This window comes from Leptidea sinapis, chromosome Z (genome assembly GCF_905404315.1).
Source record: "Leptidea sinapis chromosome Z, ilLepSina1.1, whole genome shotgun sequence".
Classification (NCBI taxonomy): Eukaryota; Metazoa; Arthropoda; class Insecta; order Lepidoptera; family Pieridae; genus Leptidea; species Leptidea sinapis.
Window position 1 is genome coordinate 277,851 of NC_066312.1, and position 23,009 is coordinate 300,859.

At 34.3% G+C, this 23,009-nt stretch overlaps 1 protein-coding gene across 2 annotated transcripts in view; it reads right to left on the minus strand.

Annotated features, from left to right (window-relative positions):
- Positions 1-23,009, minus strand: part of LOC126978752 (TBC1 domain family member 13) — a 46,978-nt gene that overhangs the window by 11,642 nt on the left and 12,327 nt on the right. The window contains exons 4-5 of one of the 2 annotated variants that reach the window (XM_050827801.1): positions 20,531-20,709; positions 1,432-1,530 (exon numbers count right to left, since the gene is read on the minus strand). In XM_050827801.1, the coding sequence (XP_050683758.1) occupies positions 1,432-1,530; positions 20,531-20,709 (278 nt within the window). The remainder of the gene's footprint in view (positions 1-1,431; positions 1,531-20,530; positions 20,710-23,009) is intronic. The other variant, XM_050827802.1, reaches the window with a different exon arrangement.

The window sequence follows — 23,009 nt, forward strand, 5'->3', positions numbered from 1 at the left end:
ACACACGAGCCTCCCGACCAACGAGTCAACGGCTGCCTCGTGTCGACAAAATGCAATTTAATTTAATAAATCAATTTGTGACATTATCTGTCTTTAGTCAATTTTTAATTTAAAAAAACCAGGTCAAACAATGTAATAAATTATACATGGCGTCAAAGAAAGTAGGAAAATCTATTCAGTATAATAAGTCTTTATAACACTGAACGGGGAATAAAATTGGGAAACAAGATTAATAATATAATCCAGTGGATTAAGATCGGGACTCGACGACACCAAGTCTTCCGCTCTGATGAAGTCCGAAACGTTCGTTTCCAACCAAGACTGCGCAGACCGAGTTTTATGATCCTGCGCCAAGTCTTGCTGGAAGGACCATTCTTGGTTACTGAAAATGGTGTTGTTAAAGGACTTCACTACCTTCCTTCTCAAGAATAATATCTTGATACACTTGTGCCGATATTTTGTTTCGTTTCTTCTTTTTCACAAAAGTATGACTCAGTCACTCCTTCATATCTAATACGACTTCGACAAATTGGGAAGCTTCCTTAGAGCTTTATGCATAAATGTCGTCATTTTGTTTGTTACCTAAAATGTTGCTCCATTGTAAAAAAAATCTCATCCGTAAACAAAATTTTTCTGTGACCTCCCTTTGCGTACCGCTTCAGTAATTGTTCCGATTTATAAATTATCAGTTAAAAAACTACTAGTACGTCTCTTATAGGCACAAGTGCAAGTCCTAAGTCATCTTTAAAACTACGCGACATGATTTTAGGTGCTATCTTCATCTCCCAAGATAAAATATTTCGCTTTCGGACAGGATTTCTTCAAATTCTTTCCTTTACTGCTTTGACCACCGTTTTCGTACGAACATTAAGTGGACGGTCAGATCTTTTTCTGTTACAAACAGAGGAGGTCTCATTGTATCTATTAATAGCTCGGTACACAAACATTTTATGAATGAAATGAATCAAAATAAAAAAATGAAATATAATCGCAAAATATTGTACAACGTATTAGCGCCAAAATGAGAAAACTCAATAAACAGTCATATAAAAATGACAGATTCCAAATTCAAATGTAATATTTTGTTTATTTTTAATTGTAATAGTATTTATGGCCAAACTAAGTATGAACTGATGAGACTGCACACAACTATTAATATTTTTTTTGTTATGGCATGCGCTTATTTCGCGACCATCACAAGTGATGGTCGCGAATGGTAGAGACACTCGACACGACTCGATGAACCGCCAAGCATTATTGAGATTGTTGGATATATTCTGGCTCCACATAACAACATGCGAGGCTACTACTACTACCAGAAACTTCGTTACCTAATTCCAGTCACCTTTCAGTGCAACCTTTTGTGACACTCTTTTGATTGTATGATTGTCTCACCTCAAATAATTACAGTGCATAATACTTATAGTTTACCTTCACCATGCGGATGCCTGCACTGTCCAGTACTGAACACTTCAATGCCGACTGTTCGACCCGCTTGTGCAGACGCTTCACTTCACTGCTGCCCACAATCTTGAAACAAAAATTATGTTTGTATCTCATACTAATTATTGCACATTATAAGCCTAATGGAGTTTAAATAGAAAAAGGCTTGTAAAGGTAATCCTTTTGCAACAGTAGATAACACAAAAAATGTTCTAAAGATCAATCAAAATCAATTTGGGTTCTGGGGCGGGACACAAAGAATCTGATCTGCAAAGTTCTAAGGAGGAAATATAACCGTGCCTCCAGATTATTTAAGCGACAAATCGCCCGTGGCAAATATATACACGACGTCAAGGTCGGCAACCAGTTTTCAAGTTACCCGCGACTGGAACACGCAAGTTTTGGTCGTTCTAGCCGTCCCTGCCGCCGTTGCACGTGAGGAATGACATCCTGACCCATACGCCAAAAGAGAAGGCCGATCTCATGTGCAATCTTCCACGGCCGTATAGTCGTGTAAAATATATGCCTTTCAAATCTGGCGTCTCAAAAACAAACCTAGGGCTCTCAGCACCTATCAATAGGATGTTAAGTTTATATAATAGTATAAATAAAGTTCTCGACATTGATATAGTAAGTGATAGTATTTCTAAATTTAAAAAGAAGCTGACGGACCACTTTCTATCACAATGACGAAATAGTTTAGTATCTTTTGAGTATTTCACATTAATAATTTTTTTCGTATTTGGGTTTTTGAAAATGTTATTGTTAGGTTTTCTTGATTTTATTTTTAAGTTAGCTCTAATCGTGTGTTATTTGTTCATTGTACTAGAACCAGCTAGTTGACTATTACAGCTCGTTGGATCTTATAATATCTTGTCCTCTTCTTTATTTTTTCTACTGCTTCTAACTAGTATCTCTTTTGCAAGCTGTGGCAATGTCTAAGTGGGTCTAAAATGTAAGTACAACAATAATATGTAAGTACCTCATTTTGTTTACTTTAATAATGATTAATTGTAACCCGTTGATTGTCCTTAATAAATAAAACGTGTGCCCCTGAGTTGAGTCCTTGTCTATCCAATCTACAAAAAAGGGAGACAGTTCGGATCCGGCTAACTACAGGCATAAAGGTTTTACCGCCCTCCTCTCCAAAATCATGGAGAGCATAATTAACCGCCAGCTCTTGGTATACCTAGTTGGTCAACGACTGACAGTACGGTTTAGGCCATGATCGGTCGACGGGCGATCTTCTTATACAACGTGAACCAGAAAGGGTATAACATCCCTTCAATGGTACGTTATTTGGGTCATATGCAATAGTATGGTGATGTTTAAGTTTTAATAAATAAATAAAAAATAAGAAAAAAACTTACGTTTAAAGATATTTATTTCTCATTAAAAACATAATATTGTCACTTACATGAGAACATAAAAATATGATGTAATAATTTATCCGCCGTTCTTTAGATGTTCAGTACATACATATTACACATTATAGTACTTATTCTTCTTCACAAAATTGATGATTACACACTTTTACAGGGCACTGTCACATAACAAACAATTTCAGACATGTGTTTTATAAAAACTTTCAAACAATATAGTCTGATAGCTCACGTTTAAATGTTTTTAGTGACTTAATCTTTTTGAGAGATGAAGGTAGACTATTAAAAAGTTGTGCGCCCGCGTAAATAAACATACGCTTGCCGTAATTTGTTCTTGTCTTAGGAAGTATCAAATAGCTGGCTCGTCTCGTGCTGCGTTTAGACGCATGTTTAGTTTGGGTGAGTAAGATTGATGTATGGATGGAATTATGTAGAATTTTTTGTATCAGTATACATGTATGGTATGTGTAAAGTTGTTTTATGTTCATGAGGTTAGTTTGTTTGTATATTTTAGAAGTAGGTGTTAAATAAGCGAAATGAAATAACATTTTTATGAGTCTATTTTGTATTGTTTGCAATTCAGCTAACTTGGTTTTTTGAGCACTGCCCCATATTTCAATTACTAAACTTAACTAATGAATTATAGATAAGTATTCTAACTTTGCGGGGTATCGAACGAACTATGCCACGAAGTGAACCCAGCAGAGAAGAGAGTTTCTTTTTAACATATTCAATATGGGAATAACTTCCATACGAAATAAAAATATTATTTTTCAATTTCTTTTCTTAGACAACCTTAACTTTTAAAGAGACTGCCAGTTTAAGCCGGGGCCTTTGTTTATAAACAGAATGAGGTCACCTACCTATGAACTTAAACATAAACAATAATCTATGATTAAGGAGTATGCACACTACATGAAATGTGGCTTGTGTCTATGTATTTATTTATTCATTTTTTACTTCCTGTTATTGCGAAACAAATAAACAAAATAAGAATTTACATAACATTACACAGTTTCACATCTGTATTCCTGAAGGGTTAGAGGTGTATTTTTTCCCCCCACGTTTAACAATGTTTTATTCCCACGTAATAGGGGGTGAGCATCTACATTTCTGAACTATGGGCTGCTACTGCTAGTGAGAAATTTACTACGAAAAACTCAATAACTGCCCCATTCCATACGGGTAGAAAACCCGGTCCGTGAATGGAGTACCTATTATTAATACGAGGATGATCAAAGGTATCCATATTTGACAAAAAAAATCCGTGAAGAACAATTTCTTAATAGGAGCCTATTAGAATTATCTTTATTGGATAAAACATTTTTGAATTTAAATGTCAAGTCTCATTTGCCCAGTAATAACAACAGCTACAGTGCCATTCAGACCAAACCATAATAATGCTTACACATTTTTGCTTCACGGCAGAAAAAGATGACGTTGTGGTACCCATAATCTACAATTACAAATTTGGAATTATTTTCAATGTAACTTGAAGAAAACTTCAAATAATTCTACATTGAAGTGCTTACGTAATAACTTATCAAAAATGTGAACTCTTTTAATTTCGAACATAATAAACAAATATTGAATTAAAAATGGTGCAGTGTGTAGGGTGCCTTTAGAATAGACATCTACACACACACAGAGCAGTAAATATCGTGTTTCAAAGCACAATTCAAAGAGTGTTAAGGCAGACAGGCCGATCTTTTCAACCTAACATATTTAAATAAACACAAAATGTAAACACACAGTTACAATTACACTAGTTTTTATCTTTTAAACGTGTTTTATTTAAATGTGTAACACTCGCGGAAAGCAGAGTAAATACTAACATAACATAGTATCATAATTAGATTAGAATTACCTATCTTTATTGGGTTATATATAACTACAGTAAATACAAATTTAGAAGTATTTTCAATGTCAGCTAAAGCAAATGCACATACAAAATAACTTTGTCTTCATGGCAAAATGAGAACACAAATTGCTTCACAGCTGCAATGAATAATAGGCATTTTACTATTATCTGATATTATGTCACATCTACGTTTTTCATCTGTTTTAGGTCAAAGAGAGTTCAAAAAAACAGCTGATTAGGGTTGAGGTAATCATAGTTTTTGCGAAAACTTAGCACTTTAAATATTGTATTAAAATATAATGCTAATTCATTTCTAACTTCACATAGTCATTAGAGATGACCTAAGGAATGTCTGGTTCAAAGCATAGTATACCCATTTAGTTTCACCTTGTATACCTAGCGCAAAGATCCAAAAAAATCCGTCATTCAGTGTACCCCAGAGTTTATGCAAGTGTACCACCATCGTAGTAGAAGGTTATTGCTCGAAGCTGTAGCACGTGAACGCTGGAGTTCCCCAAAATTGTCATGTGTACTAACTCCTACGCTGTTTCTTCTGCATATCCATTATATGTTGGACTACATGCATTGCTATGAAGGAGATGCCGTACACGGCCAGTTTTCCAGTGGGAGGCTCCTTTGCACAGGAAGCCGGCTAGATTATGGGTACTACAACGGCGCCTATTTCTGCCGTGAAGCAGTAATGTGTAAGCATTACTGTGTTTCGGTCTGAAGGGCGCCGTAGCTAGTGAAATTACTGGGCAAATGAGGCTTAACATCTTATGCCTCAAGGTGATGAGCGCAATTGTAGTGCCGCTCAGAAATATTGGGTTTTTTGAGAATCCTGAGCGGCACTGCATTGTAATGGGCATGGCGTATCAATTACCATCAGCTGAACGTCCTGCTCTTCTCGTCCGTTATTATCTTTAAAAAAACACGGGAAATGCAGGTCGCCAGGTAGGTTGCTGAATTTATTTATTTATTTAGGCACACAAACTTCAATAAATTGTGAATTAAATAATATAATTTACAATATATATATACTAGATGACCCGACAGACGTTGTTCTGCAGATAATAAAGAAAATACTGTTTTATAGGAATTTGTCGATAATATTTCAAAACATCAAGAATTATTTCGTAACGTTTGCTCCTTGTTGTTATAATGAAATTGTTTCACAGCAGAACTGTCAAACCGTGTGTCAATAAAATTCTCTCATAGAAAATATGTCTATACAAAACAAATATCTATACATATTAAAATGAATTGCTGTTCGTTAGTCTCGCTAAAACTCGAGAACGCCTGGACTGATTTGGCCAATTTAGGTCTTGAATTTTTTGTGGAAGTCCAGGGAAGGTTTAAAAGGTGAATAAATAGGAAAATGCTGCTAAATTAAATAAAAACAACAAATTTGTTTTTCCTTTGATGTGTCCATACATCATTTCTATGATAGAATTTATTGACGCACGGTTTGACAGTTCTGCTGTGAAACAATTTCATTACGGCTGCAGGGTGCATATTTTACGAAGTAATTTTTGATGTTATGATATATTATTGGCAAATTCATATAAAAACATTATTTTATTTATTATATACAGAGAACAACGTCTGTCGGGTCAGCTAGTTAGAAATAAAAATAACTATGGGTCCCAAATCGGAATAAAAACTGTCCTATCTCTCAAGTTGGACTAAACTGCACTTGAGGAAGTAATCCCCATTAAAATCCGTTCATTAGTTTAGGATTCCATCGCGGACAACAAAGGAGGAAACAACGTGTCACGTACAATGATATTATCTATATATATAAATAAAACAGAGTGGTGTAAGTTACACCATTCATTTTATTTATTTATTTACTCAAGAACGGGTAGACCAATTATTCTGTTGTTTGATTTTTTGGATTTCTCTTAGTCCGGAATAGGATAACAAGTAATAAAATATCGACAAAAACCACGAAATAATATTACTATAAAAAATATTTTCTGATACATTTTGTATGGATTGACATTTTCATGACATCTCGAGACTAGAAAGAATTCAATGAAGTTTTTTGTTAGTTTCACGCTACATGAGTAATAAGATACAACTGACAGTTTAAGTCATGTTATTCAAGTTGACCGGTTGGAGTTTGTTTCGAGTTTCGATAGCTTATTGTGCCGATATTATCATTAACAATGTCACGACCAAGACTCAAATTATTCCCGACAAAGACGTAATGCAACTAGAATTCGAAATATTGCGAATGAAAGGACTGAAGAAGAACAATAAATTGCAGGTGAAAAGAACCGCGTTAGTATGGATCGACGTCGTGCTATGAATCACAAGAGCAAAGCGAGGCAGTCCGTAAAACGGATCAGATGGCAATACGAAATCGTCCAGTAAAACCTCAGAGATCAACAACTAGATAATTTTCGACGCACAAGAAGAAATTTATGAAGTACTGATTTGAATCGAGCAGAGTTTCGATATGATTCCCCCGCCACCCGCGGAGCTATCAAGACGCAAATACTGTGTTCTCCTTTAATAAATTTCTTAATAGTAGTTTTTAAAAAGTATTTCTCACTTAAACTGATAGATTTTGAAAGTTAAAGAGTGTATCTAAAAAGTGACGTAAAAATTTTAAATAAAAAAGAAGTGCTAAAGTTTAAAAACATTCGATAATATAAAAGTTTTAAGTGCGGTTGAACAAAACACGTTAGTGCAGTGTGCAAATGAATGACTCATCACAAGCGACTATCATAATAATAAATCTCAGATAAATAAACCCACTGCGTTACCACAGTCTAATGGAATATTTGACAATTTGACTAATTTCCCGTACGGCGTAGCGTGTATAGTACCGAACATCGAAGCATGTGACACCGAGTTCGATCCCCATCGGGAATTTATATATATGCATTGTTTTTCGTAATTTAAGGCGTTTTTGTTATAAGTTTTCCTTGGTTATCGTTTTAATTTTTATTATTGTCAAAATTATTAATATTAATTATTTTCCTTCAGACAAAACAATAAGAGGAACAAAAAACAAAATGGACCATGAAAATATTACCATTCGAAAAAGGCTTAAAAAATCTAATTCTTTAAGCAATATATCCACCTCAAATATATCGCTTCTAAACACAACTGTAATGAGTCTACCTGACACATAACTGGATGAAACAATTACTTGCCTAAACGATAAAATAAAGGAGCTTACGATTGAGCTTCAAAGCGCTCACCAGGAAATTGAAAATATCAGCCATGACAATAGACAGTTGACGTTGGAAGTAGAGAAATGCAATAGAATTATTCAAATTTATAACAAATTAAGAGAAGAGAATCATACAAATACTACTCCAAACACGGGTAGGAAAAAAAATGAAACAGTCTGTAACTACTAGCAATACACCGATACAGTTAACTTTTGACAAAAAAAGGAGTTAAAAAATGGTACAAATATTTTACACCCCGAAACAGCGCAGACACAGGAATCAAATCAGGAGACAACAGTCTCAGATAGTTTAAATAAATAATTTTTGACTGAGAAAAAGTATCATGTTACTGAAGTAAAGCAGGACAAGAGAGCAATTCCAAATAATCCTAAGAGAGTAGTTGAGGGCAAAATCCAGAAAGAGGACCTACTGAAGCTTAAATCAAGAAAAAGGATCGTGATTATTGCGGATGAGCAAGGGACAGGTACTCAAAGAATATTGCAAAATTTGACTGGGTCCATGTATGAGGTCACTTGTTTTCTGAAACCAGGTGCAAAATTAACTGATATACTTCTTTCCGAGACAAGGTTGATACAAAGCTTAACAAAAAATGATGCTGTCATTATAATAGGTGGCACTTATGAAACTAATCCCTACGATTTTCAACTAAGTTTGAATAGATTTTTCTATAATAACACACATACAAATATTTTAGTAAGTGAAATACCCTATAATAGAGCCTTAAATGAAAATAAGTTAAATTACGATTTAAGATTTATATGCGGAAAATTCCAAAATGTATCATTTGTTGACATGGATTATAGTAGAAGAAGAATGAAACGAAGTATGCAAATACGACATATATGCCAGGCACTCATAAAGGATATTTTACGCCTTGAATATCGAAGCTAAATAGACAGTTATAAAAAACAAATAAAGAATACGCAGAGGAATATAAAAAATACAGAAAATAAAGCTACCCAAACTGAACATGGACAAAGTGAAGGTGAAAACGTAATGAAATACAAGAGGAAAAGGATGATGCCAAAAATATATTCTTGAAATAGAGAAAAGTGGAGCTAACGGAAACAGTGCAGAACTAATAATTCTTTTCGAGTCTCATAAGTTATACATATTACATCAAAATATTAATGGACTTATTAATAAATCTGAACAGCTGGTAGTACAACTCGACGAATTAGAAATTAGCAAAAATATTTTTACAGATGTACTTTGTTTTACGGAACATAATTTAATTGAACACGATTGTGAGTTGCTTAGGATATCAAATTTTCGCATTGCTTCTGCATATTTTCGTAATAATAGAAGGGGTGGGTCAGCCATACTTGTACGAAATTAGGTTAAATTTAAAGAGTTAACGGATATCACACGCTTAAGCGTACCAGGTGTTATAGAATGTAGTGGAGTCGACCTAATAAATCAAAGCACAATAGTAATATGTATTTATAGACCACCAAAACTCGATAAATTTACCTTAGACACATTTTTTGACAGTTTATACAACATACTTAATAAAAATTGCTTAAAAAAAGGAAAATCATTATCTGTGGTGATATAAATATAGACGTGTTAATAAATAATAAAATTACGCAAACCCTTAATGAATTAGTAGATGGTTTTAATCTTAAATTAGCACTTAAACAGCCAACGCGCTTAGTAAGTGGCACATGTATCGATAATTTTTTGACCAATATTCGGAGCTATAGCTGTTCTGTTGAAGAACTGGCTCTAACAGACCATACAGCACAAATTTTCAACTTTACTGTTAAAAAATTTAGCCGGATAGAATACTGGTTTATTTTAAGAAGAGAAATTAGCAAAGAAAACTTGAGTAAATTTAAGGAATACCTAAGTAGTATTACATTTTGGGATGTTTATGAAACATCTGAACCAAATGAAGCATACAATAGATTTTTCGCAATGTTCTCACTTCTTTACTATCTGTGCTATCCTTACAATAAAATAAAAATACAGTCAATTAGAAAACCAAATTGGATATCAAAAGGAATAAGACAATGTTGCAACGAGAGTTACTATGGAAATATAGAAAAAAACCTAATAATAAAAATAAATAAAATTACAAAGTGTATGGAAAGCGTTTAAAAAATATTGACACGGGAGTGGGTCAGGGATTGGAAATAATACTCCGCTTATAGGAACGAGTCTTTATTTGCGTTCACTTTTTCTAAACTTGCACTTCGCCGGTCTGCCGCTGTTCCTCTTGTGGGCGGCGGTACCTTCGCTTCAACGCGTCACACTGCACCGAACACTACTTCTCTTCTGTCTTCTTCTTCTTAGAACACTTCCACTTTTCACTACTTCTTCTTTTCTTCTTCTTCTTCTTTACACTTTCGAGTCAGAACTAGAACTGCCGTAGGCCACGCTTAGTACGGCTTATATACCCCCGGATGCGTTCTATTTTCAAAATGATTCTCCCATTCCATCTTTAAATTTAAATTGTACTAGAAAATTCTTTTAACTATTTTTATCCTGCTTACACATTTTCCATCCCTTTTTTTCTGTTCGATTTGATCCTGAACTAAATAAAAAAAAATCCATACACTGGTAGGTGTATCGAACCCGGGTTTACAGCGTCTAAAGTAAACACTTTTCCGCTGAGCTACGAGTATTGCTGACGGAGCTGTTGAACTTAACAATGTCTTGAAGTTTGACAAATCTCGTCATATACTTCGAAGGGTTGCTACGCAACAATATCATCAAACTAACACAAAAGTCCAAAATGATTATAAAATAAGAAATTCGCATAACAAATCTAAGACTACATGGTATGATGAAGGACTGACATAGTAAATGAAAACAGATTAAAATTCAATAATTACAAAATTGAACGTATTAAAAAAGGCAACGAAATAATAAGTGACCCCTTAGAGATTGCAAAGCTTTTAATCAACATTTTCTTAGTCGTAAAATTTTGTCAACAACTTATGAAAGAGCAAACACTAACTGGAACAAGCCGAATTAAATTTTTATGAAACCATCATCGCCTACTCAAATAAATAATATCATAAAAACACTAAAAAATACAAACAGCACTGGGTTTGATGAAATTTGTACCAAAGCAGTAAAATATGTATCTGATATAATATCGCCAGTTTTGTGTCATATTACAAATCTATGTGTAGAGAATGGTGTATATCCAGATAATTTAAAAACTTCAATTGTGAAGCCACTCTTTAAAAAACAAGATAGGGAAGACATGGACTGTTATAGACCAGTTACACTTAAACTAATTTTCTCAAAAATAATCGAAAAGTATATTTGTAATAACTTAAACGATTATTTTGAAAAGAATGAAATATTAACCGAAAGGCAAAAAGGCTTTAGAAAAAATAAATCAATTAATTTAGCAATATACAATTTCTTGAAGGAAGTCATTACTAATGTAGATAAAAGAAAGCATGTATGCGTTATGTATACTTTATATGGACCTCACTGAGGCATTTAACTATGTCGACCATCAAATATTATTGGATAAGCTAAGCGTGTAAGGGGTTAGAGGAAACAGCTTATCACTTCTAAAATCATATCTAACGGGGAGGCAACAAATGACACAAATAGCGAGGTTAGTACGGCATGATAAAACAGAAACACCATATATATCGGAGTCAAAAACCGTAACCACTGGAGTACCGCAGGGAAGTATATTAGGTCCATTGTTGTTCATAACATATATAAACGATTTCCCTACGGTAACCAACCATGAGATGATTTTATTTGCTGACGACAGCACAGTGATATTTATAGGTGAAAATTTAAATTCTTTTGAAAGTGACATATTAATGATTATTAAATCCTATAGGCAATATTATAAACTGGTTGACATGTAACAATTTAATCATAAATCTTGACAAAACTAGCATAATGACATTTGTAAATAGACGCAATAAGATAGCATTGAACATTAATTATCTAAGTAAAAAAATATCTGAAATAACACAAACAAAATTTTTAGGCCTACATATTGATGATTGCCTAAATTAGAAAACCCATATTGAAAATTTGTGCATGAAGCTAAATAGATTTTCATTTGCATTGCACATGCTGTCTAAAGTAGTAAACCAGTCCGCAGTGTTAGTAGCTTTTAACGCATTCGGTACGGGATCATATTTTGGGGAAATTCCACAAATAAGGATAGAGTCTTTAAATGTCAGAAAAAATGTATAATAGCTATATTTCATTTAAGCCCTACTGATTCCTGTAAACCATATTTTGATAAATTTAAAATACTTACTTTCCCGCGCTTATATATATATGAAGTGCTAGTATTCATTAGAACAAATGATCAACTATTTAGTTACTCTGATAGTAAACGCAGAAAAAATAAATATGTTTCACGCAGCATACAACGGCACTTTTTGGTAATAGTATATTTAATATAGCTCCTCAGCTATATAATAAACTACCAGCATCATTAGCGGACCAAAACTTAAATATTAACTCTTTTAAAAATAAAATTAAGGAATTTTTAATGACGAAGAAATATTATTCAGTTAAAGAATATTTAACAGACATGAATAGAATAAGTTAATTCAGATATTTCAAATTTTTATTTTTCACATTTTTATAATATTATGGTGGATAGACTTTTATGAAAAATTTTGTTTTTATGTTGTATGTTTTTCACGGTAAACTTAGAGTAAGAATTGTAAAATATTATTTTTGCATGCCTACCCGGCAGATTGTTAGCACCTATGATTATAATGTAACAACAATGTACCCACTCAATCTATGCAATTAAATGACTTGACTTGACTTGATTTGACGATTGCAGTACTTATTAATGCTTGCATACTAGCTTTCGCGTTAGGCCAATGGACGTTGTTTGTGAGTTTTATCCGGAGAAACGCCAGGATTGTGCTGCCTTAGTGGGAAACTATCAAATCACGACCTCATTTGGGGCAGACATTATCTAAGAACGAGGAATTAATCTTATTTATAACATACCTACTATACTTGTTCCTATGAATTATGTATGCTAATTCTGAAAAATTTCACCTTCGCACGACACGCCACAAGTTACGATATCATCCCCACCATCGGGATGTGTGGCGGTCCTCCACAGTGCGGTTTTCAAGGAGCTTTCTTCCTCGCACTACGAAGCTGTGGAATGAGCTTCCTTGTGCGGTGTTTCCGGGACGATACGACATGGGTACCTTCAAGAAAAGCGCGTACACCTTCCTTAAAGGCCGGCAACGCTCCTGTGATTCCTCTGGTGTTGCAAGAGAGTGTGGGCGGCGGTGATCACTTAACACCAGGTGACCTGTACGCACCATAAAAAAAAAGATCTGCAGCAACTACTTCATGAACATTTTGCATGTCGTGTTAGCCCGCAAGTCTTTCATTTCCGAAATTTTCTCGCATTCGCCCAGACCATTCAAATCTTAAGGCCAATCCTAGAAAGTTTGTGGTCTGAATCTAGAAAATCCATTTCCCATATTCAATTAATTATATGTGGCATGTTCACGAGATGGTAGACCATCTGCGTTATTTGCTGTTGCGCATGATAATAAAACGGTAAATGTCGTCTATCACAAGGTGCTTCACTGAAGAGTGCAACCTAAGCACCAAAATACACAGCCAATAAAGAATAATTAACGAACTTGATTTTTTTTATTTCCTTATATTTATTATCCTATTAAAATATTGAAATTAATTAAATCCAAAATCTGCTCATTTATTTCCACTAAGGCGGAACAATGTTCGCCGGGTCAGCTAGTATACAATAAAGAGGTAGATATCGCACTAGCGCGCGCAAAATGTTGCAGACAAATTCAGACAATTGTCGTAATTACATTTAGTCAAACAAGGATAGTAAATGCAATTATGGCAAGCGAAAAAGAGATAAGTCTAATTTGCTAATTGCTTCGTATTTGAGTAACAAAAACACAGAATAATTCAACAGATATCATTTTTTACCGTACACCGTGATTTATGACTAAAATACGATTCATTCATGAGTTCATGTAGTAAAAGTTATAAAGTAGTAAAACTACATTGAAATTAGGTTAATAAAGTGTAATTAATTTTATACAAAAAAAAATATTGATTATAACATATAGCCATATTGATGATTTAAATTATTTGTACATAAAATAATAAAAAACATAGAGACATACCAAAACAAAACCGAAATGTACTAACAATAAGGGTTCCATTTTTACAATTTTACTAACGATGGCTCCCAAATAGATTTAAGTTTACAATTATTATTTCTTGTATATTATATTGTTTATGAATGTTTTTTGTTGAGGGTTTATTACAATAAGATAATGGGAGAAACAGAAAATGTAAGATATACCGAAAGGGCAGTGTTACCGAAAAAACTCCTACGCAAGCAGATAGCATTTACTGTCTACGTCCGCTACCTACCCCAAAACTTGTTTTTGTAGTTTGATAGTTCAGCTATACGCACTTGTTTATTAAAAAATATTAAATTTCGTATTACATGCAACAAGCCTTTTTTACATCATTTCCTAAATTTACCTAAAATATACTACCTCGATCATCCCGCAGCAGACAGGGTAGTTGCGATATATTCGGAGTATTATCGTATCGTTCCAAATGTGTCGTTGTCGTTCTTGCGAGTAGACCTCCTGGTACGTTACATACATTCCAAGATTAAGTACTAATAAAATATCACATAACCTGCTATTACTAATCTAATTCTATACCACCTTTATTATAAGACTTTGAAAGCCAGAACTTATTATAATCATCATAATATTATTTAAGATAAACGCTCACTAACTAACAAGAAAACTCAAGTTCCGCAATCAAGCGGTTACGAACGGTATGTATTCTGCCTACGATTTCACTTCTGATTGATTAATCTATGACACATACTATTTGTCCTTGTCGCGCTGCAGTTGACATCATAATCTCTATCTTGCTCGAACCACCACGTTAATAATTTGAGATTTATTTGTAAATAAGAAATAAAAACGTGATAAAATACAAATACGACGTCGTTCTTTTATATTATTTCGTATGGTATGAAATACCTTCACCCTTATATATCTTGCAAATATAGTTTTTACATTTTCTTAACACACAGGTTGGCATTTTAGATTATTATTATTATTATCACGCCACGAAAACGTTCCGATTAGCTCGCTGCTATTAGCCGACTAAATGAAATTACGACAATTGTCTGAATTTGTCTGCAACAATTTGCGCGCGATAGTGCGATATCTACCTCTTTATTGTATATAATATCATTGATTGTAGTTCACTAATAGCGTACACAGCATTGCTTTTTACAAAGGTAACAGAATTTTAGTATCTGAATATAGCATAAACATAAAAACGAAACATATTAAACTATACATAAACCAAACCATTTAAGATCATGACAATGTTATGTCTTATAAATTGAACTAATTTTAAATACATGATTTTTTAACACAATACTTGAATTCTGCCAAACTTTGACTTAATATGTCTAGGTTTTTATTTATGTCCGGATAATTCACTTAAAATCTACTCATACGTACAAGGGGATTATTATAATACGAGATTATTGTTGTCATTTTGTACGTACCCCCCCCCCCCCCCCCCCCCCCCCCCTACGTACAAAATGACACATAGTTCAGGTTTTGGGTCATAACTCTTTAATGGTAAATCACAGCGCATTCACATTGCACACCAGTAATGTTAGGTTTCATATCTTTGAATTATAATAGATACTTAAAAGATAAACAAACTAGAAAAAATAATAATTTTAAATTTAACTGAGATCAACGAAATCCATTTTGTCCATATGCTACGGACAAAATGGCATACTACATACGGACTAAATGACATACACGGCAAAAGTTATAAAATTAAAGGCAAAGCTCGCAAATGAACCGCTTGGTTCGTTTAGAAACATTCGCGCAAGAAGCGTGGGCCCAATGTGAACATTTTAAACACCGCAACCAGTCTTCTCCAGGTTTTGATCGCTAATAAAGATCGTTGCAATAAATGCATGCGCAATCCTCTTCGTCATCTTGAGCGTAGTTTGGCAAATTTTCTTCTTCGCTGTCTTCTTGGAATATGGTTTTGGTAACCTTTCGTCTCTTCTTCTCTGAAGGAGCTTTAGGCTCATTTTTTGCCTTAATTACTTTTGAAGTCAAAACTAAAGAGGTTTGCTGTTTCTTTAGCTTACGTTTGCCTTGGCCACTTACGTAATGTCCTTTTGGGACAGGAGATATAACTTCAATAGGCACTGCTAACGTATAGGATGAGGGATGCTTTCATTACCAATAGATGGGCGATTTTGATTTGCAGCAGGTAAAATAAGGTCCTGACTAGTGTTTGCTGTTGAATTGTCTGCTGGTTCAGTAGAGTCGGTTGTTTGACCTGTTGGGTCATTATTGTCAGGTGTTACGGCGCGGGTTATTTGTTGCTGACTTTCAGAAGCTTGGAGATCGTTCGTTCCGGGAAGTGACATTAAGTCGTCTAGCTGTTGTGTGGAGGGTCCTGCTATGGGAACTGGAATATGACCTATTTGCTGATGATACCGCATATTGGAGGTGTCTTCCAGTGGTATGTTTGTAGTCTCTGCAGGTTATTACATATAATCGGGAAATATTTCAGGGTTTAGAGGCCAAATCCCAGTGCTTTTGAATCCGTTACAACCATTTTGCACTGTAGCTGCCTTACCATAAGCTTCTTTGAACAGGCCAGCAATTTGAAACTGTGTAACAACACGTCCTGGGTGTTGTTTAAGCCATTTGGATGTCTCTTGGTTGAAATATGTCTTCAAAGGCGCAAAAAATGAGACATCCAAAGGCTGGAGACGATGAGTGCAATGTGAAGATAGACACAGAATAATAATGCCGTTTTGTTTGGCATATTCTAAAGTTTCAAGCCCTTTGTGGCTTGCATGCCCGTCGACAATCAATATAACTTTATCGTCAATCGATGATTTAACAAAACTTTGAAAGTGTTTGAGCCATTTCAGAAATAAATCCATTGTCATCCATCCCGGTGGTTGAGCTACACCTAAAGTGCCAGGAGGTGCTTCATCGACCAATTTATTTTTCATATTTTTCCTAGAAAATATCATCATCGGCGGAACAAAGGTACCAATTGCATTAACACAACAGACAACAGTGGTGTTAGTTCCACGTTCTGCGCTAGTTATTACGCCAACTTGCTTCCTACCAGTAGTAGCCAATATCTTCTGGGGTTTTTGTACAGTGGACAGGCTTGATTCGTCAGCATTATAAATTCTGTGTGGCCCAATGTTCTTAGATTCCAGCAGATGTCCGTAAATCTCAAAAAACTTATTGACTTGAGGTCGATTAAAAGCCTGTGCACGAGCAGCTGAAGTAGCTTCTGGTTTGCGTAAAGAATTATCTTTATTTCGTCTCAAAAACCCTTCTAACCATTCTTGTCCAGCTTTTTGTTTTTGCGGGTTAAATTTGTGTGCAAAACCGTTTTTTTCAGCCAACTCAAAAGCTAATTCTTGAACAGACGTTCGCGTCAGTCCAAACAAACGAGATTCAAGTAATTTCAAATGCTCAACTAATTTTCTTTCCACATCAGGTGGAAAAGTAGCTTTCCAACATCCTAGACCCTTTGCAGAGGACTCCGTTTTGTTACTATCCAAAGCATGTCTTCTTAGTGTTGCTTGTGGTACTCCAAATGTCTTCGACGCTAAAAGCCAGCCCATTTTGTTTTGAGACAGAAGAAGCGACGCAAGAAGCTTTTTAATAAAATATACAATATTGTACTGTCATTGTTATTGCTATAAAATAATCATAACTGACCGGCAGAAGCCAACCGACAGAACTGGTAGAAAGCTTCTTTCTTCGTTGCTGCCTGTGATAAGAGATGTCCCACGGGGTTCTCAGCTAAACCCAATAATTTTGTTGACTTTTACTGCTAACCTCCCCAAATATATAAATACTTGTAAGTACCACCTCAACGCTGAAAAGACGCAACTGTATTACTCTGTCAAAGGCGAAGATGTCAAAGACGCTATATGTAAAATAAATCAGGACTTAGACGATATCTACAATTGGTAAAAAAAAGTCTGTTACTTAATCCAGCTAAATCACACACCCTAGGAAAAAAAAACAAATTAAATATTATTCAGTAGTAGGGTATTCAGTAGTTAATTATTTAACTGCAACGAAAAAGTATATATAAATGATGTACCCGTAGAGTATGTAGAAAGTGCACGTAATTTGGGCCTGGTATTAGACGGTGAGCAAAAATTTATGGAACATGTTAACAATAAAATAAGAACTGCTGTTTCTAGTTTCTATAAACTAAAAACACTTTATAAAATAAGACCATACCTAAACGAGGAACTACGTACTTCATTGACTGACCTCTTAGAGTCTTAGAAAAGGAAAGGACCGAGAGTTTACGTCGACTATCTGAACTCTTTCGCTCTGATAAATAGAGCACGGCAATACCTCAAGCCGGCCCACATTCTACTGCTCTACAAAGTGAAGGTTGGGCCACATATGGAGTATTGTTGTCATCACTGTTTTAGCGCACCCAGTTCAATCAGCTCGAACAAATTGACCGCTTGCAACGTAGAACTGCTGGAATTGTTGGGAATCGAGTGTTCTCTGAACGACTGGATCACTTGGTGTTGAGAGTGTTTCTAAGAGCTGTTTCACCTAATTCCTGCCGCCGAATGCCACCTTCACACACACAACACCACAAATTAGGATATCATCCCCGCCACGACCTGTACTAATTAACCTGTATTAATATAAACTTGCTTGACCTTCGGCCAATTGTACTAGCCTTAAAAAATTTTTTCAAAGTTTTAATTTGTTCGATGTATTTTGGGAACCTACTAGACTACAACAGCAACCTGTTTAGATAACATTTTTACAAATTTTACTATTACTAGTAAACTCATAATTAATAATCTTCAGTCCGACCATAGTGGGTAACTTATAAAAGTAAATACAAGATTGGACAATGTCAGACCATAAAAGGTGACGGTTATACCAGTTACGGGTAGCCATCTTCAGAGGTTTAGAAATAATTTGGTAAATACGATACCATTTTTACACTGTCGTGAAACTGCTAATTTTCATTAAAGCATTTGACTAAAGCATTATGGAGTGCAAAATAGAGCCCTAAATCTGTTAAAATCATATTTAAGCGAAAGAGTTCAGATAGTCGATGTAAATAGGAATAGGTGTTCCACAGGGTTCTATTCCTTGTCCTTTCTTGTTTCTTATATATATTAACGATCTACCGTTTGTGGTAGATGATAGCCATCAGATTGTATTGTTTGCTGATGATACTTCACTTATTTTTAAAGTGAAGCGACGTGCAGATACTGATGACGAGGTAAACAATGCACTCTCAAAGATAGTGCGTTGGTTTGAGACGAATAATCTGCACTCATACAGTAAAAAAAAGTGTTTATGGTTCATTACACCAAACACAGCGGAGGTACAACCAACCAACGTACTTATAAATGACCAGAGATTGGAACTTGTGGACACTACGGTCTTCTTGGGAATCACGTAAGATAAAAAGCTTCAGTGGGGTCCACATATTGCCCATCTAGCAGATAGACTCAGCTCTGCGGCATATGCAGTTAGAAAGATGAGAGAGTACACGAATGTTGCGACCGCTAGATTAGTGTACTTCAGTTATTTTCACAGCATCATGACGTACGGTATTTTACTATGGGGTCATGCTGCTGACATTGATATAGTGTTTGCTCTGCAAAAGAGAGCTGTTCGTGCTTATATATCAGCTTGGTTATAGACTGTCTCTCAAAGAAAAATTTAAAATGAATTAATAATTTAAATGAATTTGAATTTATAACACTAGAAATAAGGGATTGCTTGTAACTAATTCTAGTAGGCTTCATAAGATAGATAATAGCTTTAAGGGTAAATGTATTTTGAAAAAATAAATGCCTTTATGCCTTTACTTTCAATTGTCCTCTTCTTCCATAAAAATATATTAAACGAGATCTTGAGGACACCAATTTGTCAGATAGTATAATTATTAAGTGAATAAAGGTTACTTCAGTTTTAAAATACAGTTGTTTATTGTTTTTATATAGTTTATCAGACAGTTGCCATACAATATGTGTTTACATTCTTATTACAATTTTATCTTAACCAGTTCTTATCACAGGTTTAAATTTTAAACAAATCAAAGCTAGCTAAAATATCAGCAAAACATCACATCACCATATTGTTATGGGATCAGCATGAGATTTGGAGTCAAAGACATGGGGGGTGATGTTCATTCGTTGGTTATTGATACAATTCTGATCATCAACCTAAGTCTGAATACAGCACGAAAACCGAAATAAGACAAGAATATATGGGGAACAGTCTAATTCACAAGTTAAGATATTGCATCAAATGAAGGCAGTTTTTCTAATATTTCATTTTGGCAGTATGGTTTCTTGCCAATAAGTCAAGCATTATTGAGATTAATTGCTGCATAAGTCAATAGCAATTGTTACTAGTGGTTCTAATAAGATCAGAGATAAAGCTCTGATTAAACAATTTAGACATGCTCTCTGTACGGGCTGAGATGGAATATCTCTAATGTCTGTAATTTCATTTAATATACAATTAATATTTCATATTCCTGATACCTTGTTGAGATAATTAAAATAAATAACTCACTTCTTCACAAGGGTATTCAGTAGCTGACTGAAAAAATGATATTTCAGGACACAACCTCCGCACATCCTTATCAATTTGAAGTAATACTTCATTATCTTTAAAGTATTTACTCCAAGAGCTTCCAGGGCTGACACTCAGTGGATGGTCTGATGGTCCTCCAGGTAAAACTATTATTTCATCTGTAATAGTAAACGTTGGTTGAACAAATAACCTTAAGAATATAACATCTATAGAAACCTCATTGAACACAGATATAAATTAGTCTTATGTGATATTATACAGAGCAGTTTGCTGATAATAAATCAACAGGTGTTTACTACAACTAGAAAAATCTTAGTAAGTTTCTATGTGTGTGTAATCATAAGTACTTATTTAAAATATATTTCTTCATGTATGTTATTTAATGAAAAAAAATCTTTAAGGAGTTCATGGGCCTATGCTAAGCCCTGATTGCAAAAACACTATTATCAATATTGAAGACTAGAGTTGCTATGTTCCAAGTTCCAAAGTTGTCTGGCTTTAGAATGCATTATAGTCACACATAGAAATTTAAAAATAATCATCATAACAGTTACATAAAGTGCTGTCCATGCTGTCTTGGCCTGTCTACGGCCTATAACAAGTACTGGAACTTATGTAGTATTTTTTTCTCTCATTTGATCAGTTCGGATCAGTTTTCAACAGTGATCCATTGATAGTTTCGCAGCCATTATAAGAAAAAAATGTACATCTCTGCTTGCTCAAGTCCGCAGCAGCACCAACACTCACCTGATTGTCTTTCACAAAAGTGTATGTTTCACACCAGTATAAAATAATTTACCATTACCTACTAACATGAGTTTTACATTAAAATAAAGATCACTTTATTCATGTAGGTAAAGAAAATGACACTTATTAATGTCAAGTTTTTTTTATTTTCTTTTTATACCTACCACCAATTCGGAAAGGGATGAGTTTTAATGAGAAAAAGTGGCAAGAACCTCATTGCTCTTGAAATCAACATTTACACCTTCATCGCTTTTCAAATCATTTCAACTAGTACTAGTTTAGTGTAGTTTTAATATAAATTTTTCTATATTCATTAAGTGCGCTGCAAGCTCGCTGCACAGAGATTTTATATTAGGTTGCAATTTAGTTAGCTCTCAAGTCTTCGCGGTGTGATATATCAAGTTGATTTTTTTTTTATTAGTAAATCATTTACATCGTTTAAATATGAAGATGGAAATGGTAGTAAAAGTTTTCTTGCACATTCTTGGAATTTGCCTTATTAGTTAAATTTGTCACCGATATCTAGCATTCCATTTAAATAAACTAAAGCAAATAATGTCGTGTCGAGTCCATTTTTAAATTGCACCCCTTATTTATCAAATTGCCCCCCTGTGGGTCGTGGACGTTGGGAAACACTGCCATAAATAAATTAAAATATTTTGCAAGCATTTTATGATCGATTAATGATCGTACAAATTATATTATTAACTTTTATTTGAAAAACATAATGATGAAATAAATAATAATAATAATGAAACTTTGTTTCATATTTTTTTTACAATCACTGCAAGTAACTTAATTTACTAAGGGTCATCCTCAGGAGATGTTAAACTGCCAAATGTAAGACTCGCGGACATCATTTCGATAATTATGGATTTTGGCAAAATAATGCCTAGTGCAATAATTTTATTTTTATTATCAACCTTGCCAAAAACACAACATATACATAAATATATATACTTAGTCTGACCATAAATACTGTTACAATTAAAAATAAACAAAATATTGGTTTTGAATTTGAAATCTGTCATTTTTATTTGATTGTTCATTGAGTTCTCATTTTGGCGCAAAACATTAAACAATATTTTGCGATATTAAAATGGAGTGGGGTGATAAAGAGAACCTAATTGCTGTTATTGCATTAACAAAGTAGGTATGGAGTGAATGCAATTTTTAAAACGTTTGTAAAATGTTTGTTTACGGGGCTATTAATAGATACAATGAGACATCCTCTGTTTGTGACAGAAAAATATGTGGCCTTCCACGTAGTGTTCGTACGAAAAAGGTGGTCAAAGCAGTAAGGGAAAGAATTCGAAGAAATCCCGTCCGAAAGCAAAAGATTTTATATTGGGAGATGAAGATAGCACCTAGAACCCACGGACGAACAAAAAAAGAAGGACTCCGCGCCGTGATGTTAACAAGTGAAGCACCATTACGCTAGTGTGTGTGCAGTTACGGGGGTACTAGATAACACAAATTTTGTCTCGTTATTAGTCATAGTATTATAATATAGCCACATTAACTTTAACTCCGTTTTTTTTAATTTCTGACTGTCAGTTTGTTTACTAAAAAATAAAAATAAATATCGCAGGCATACTATGAGTAAATATATAAATTACATAAAAAGACAGTTACACCTTGAAAGTAAGGATTGTGGGTGCGATTCCTGTGCCCGTGTCTTGTTTGCAGTATCTTTGTTTTAACTGATATA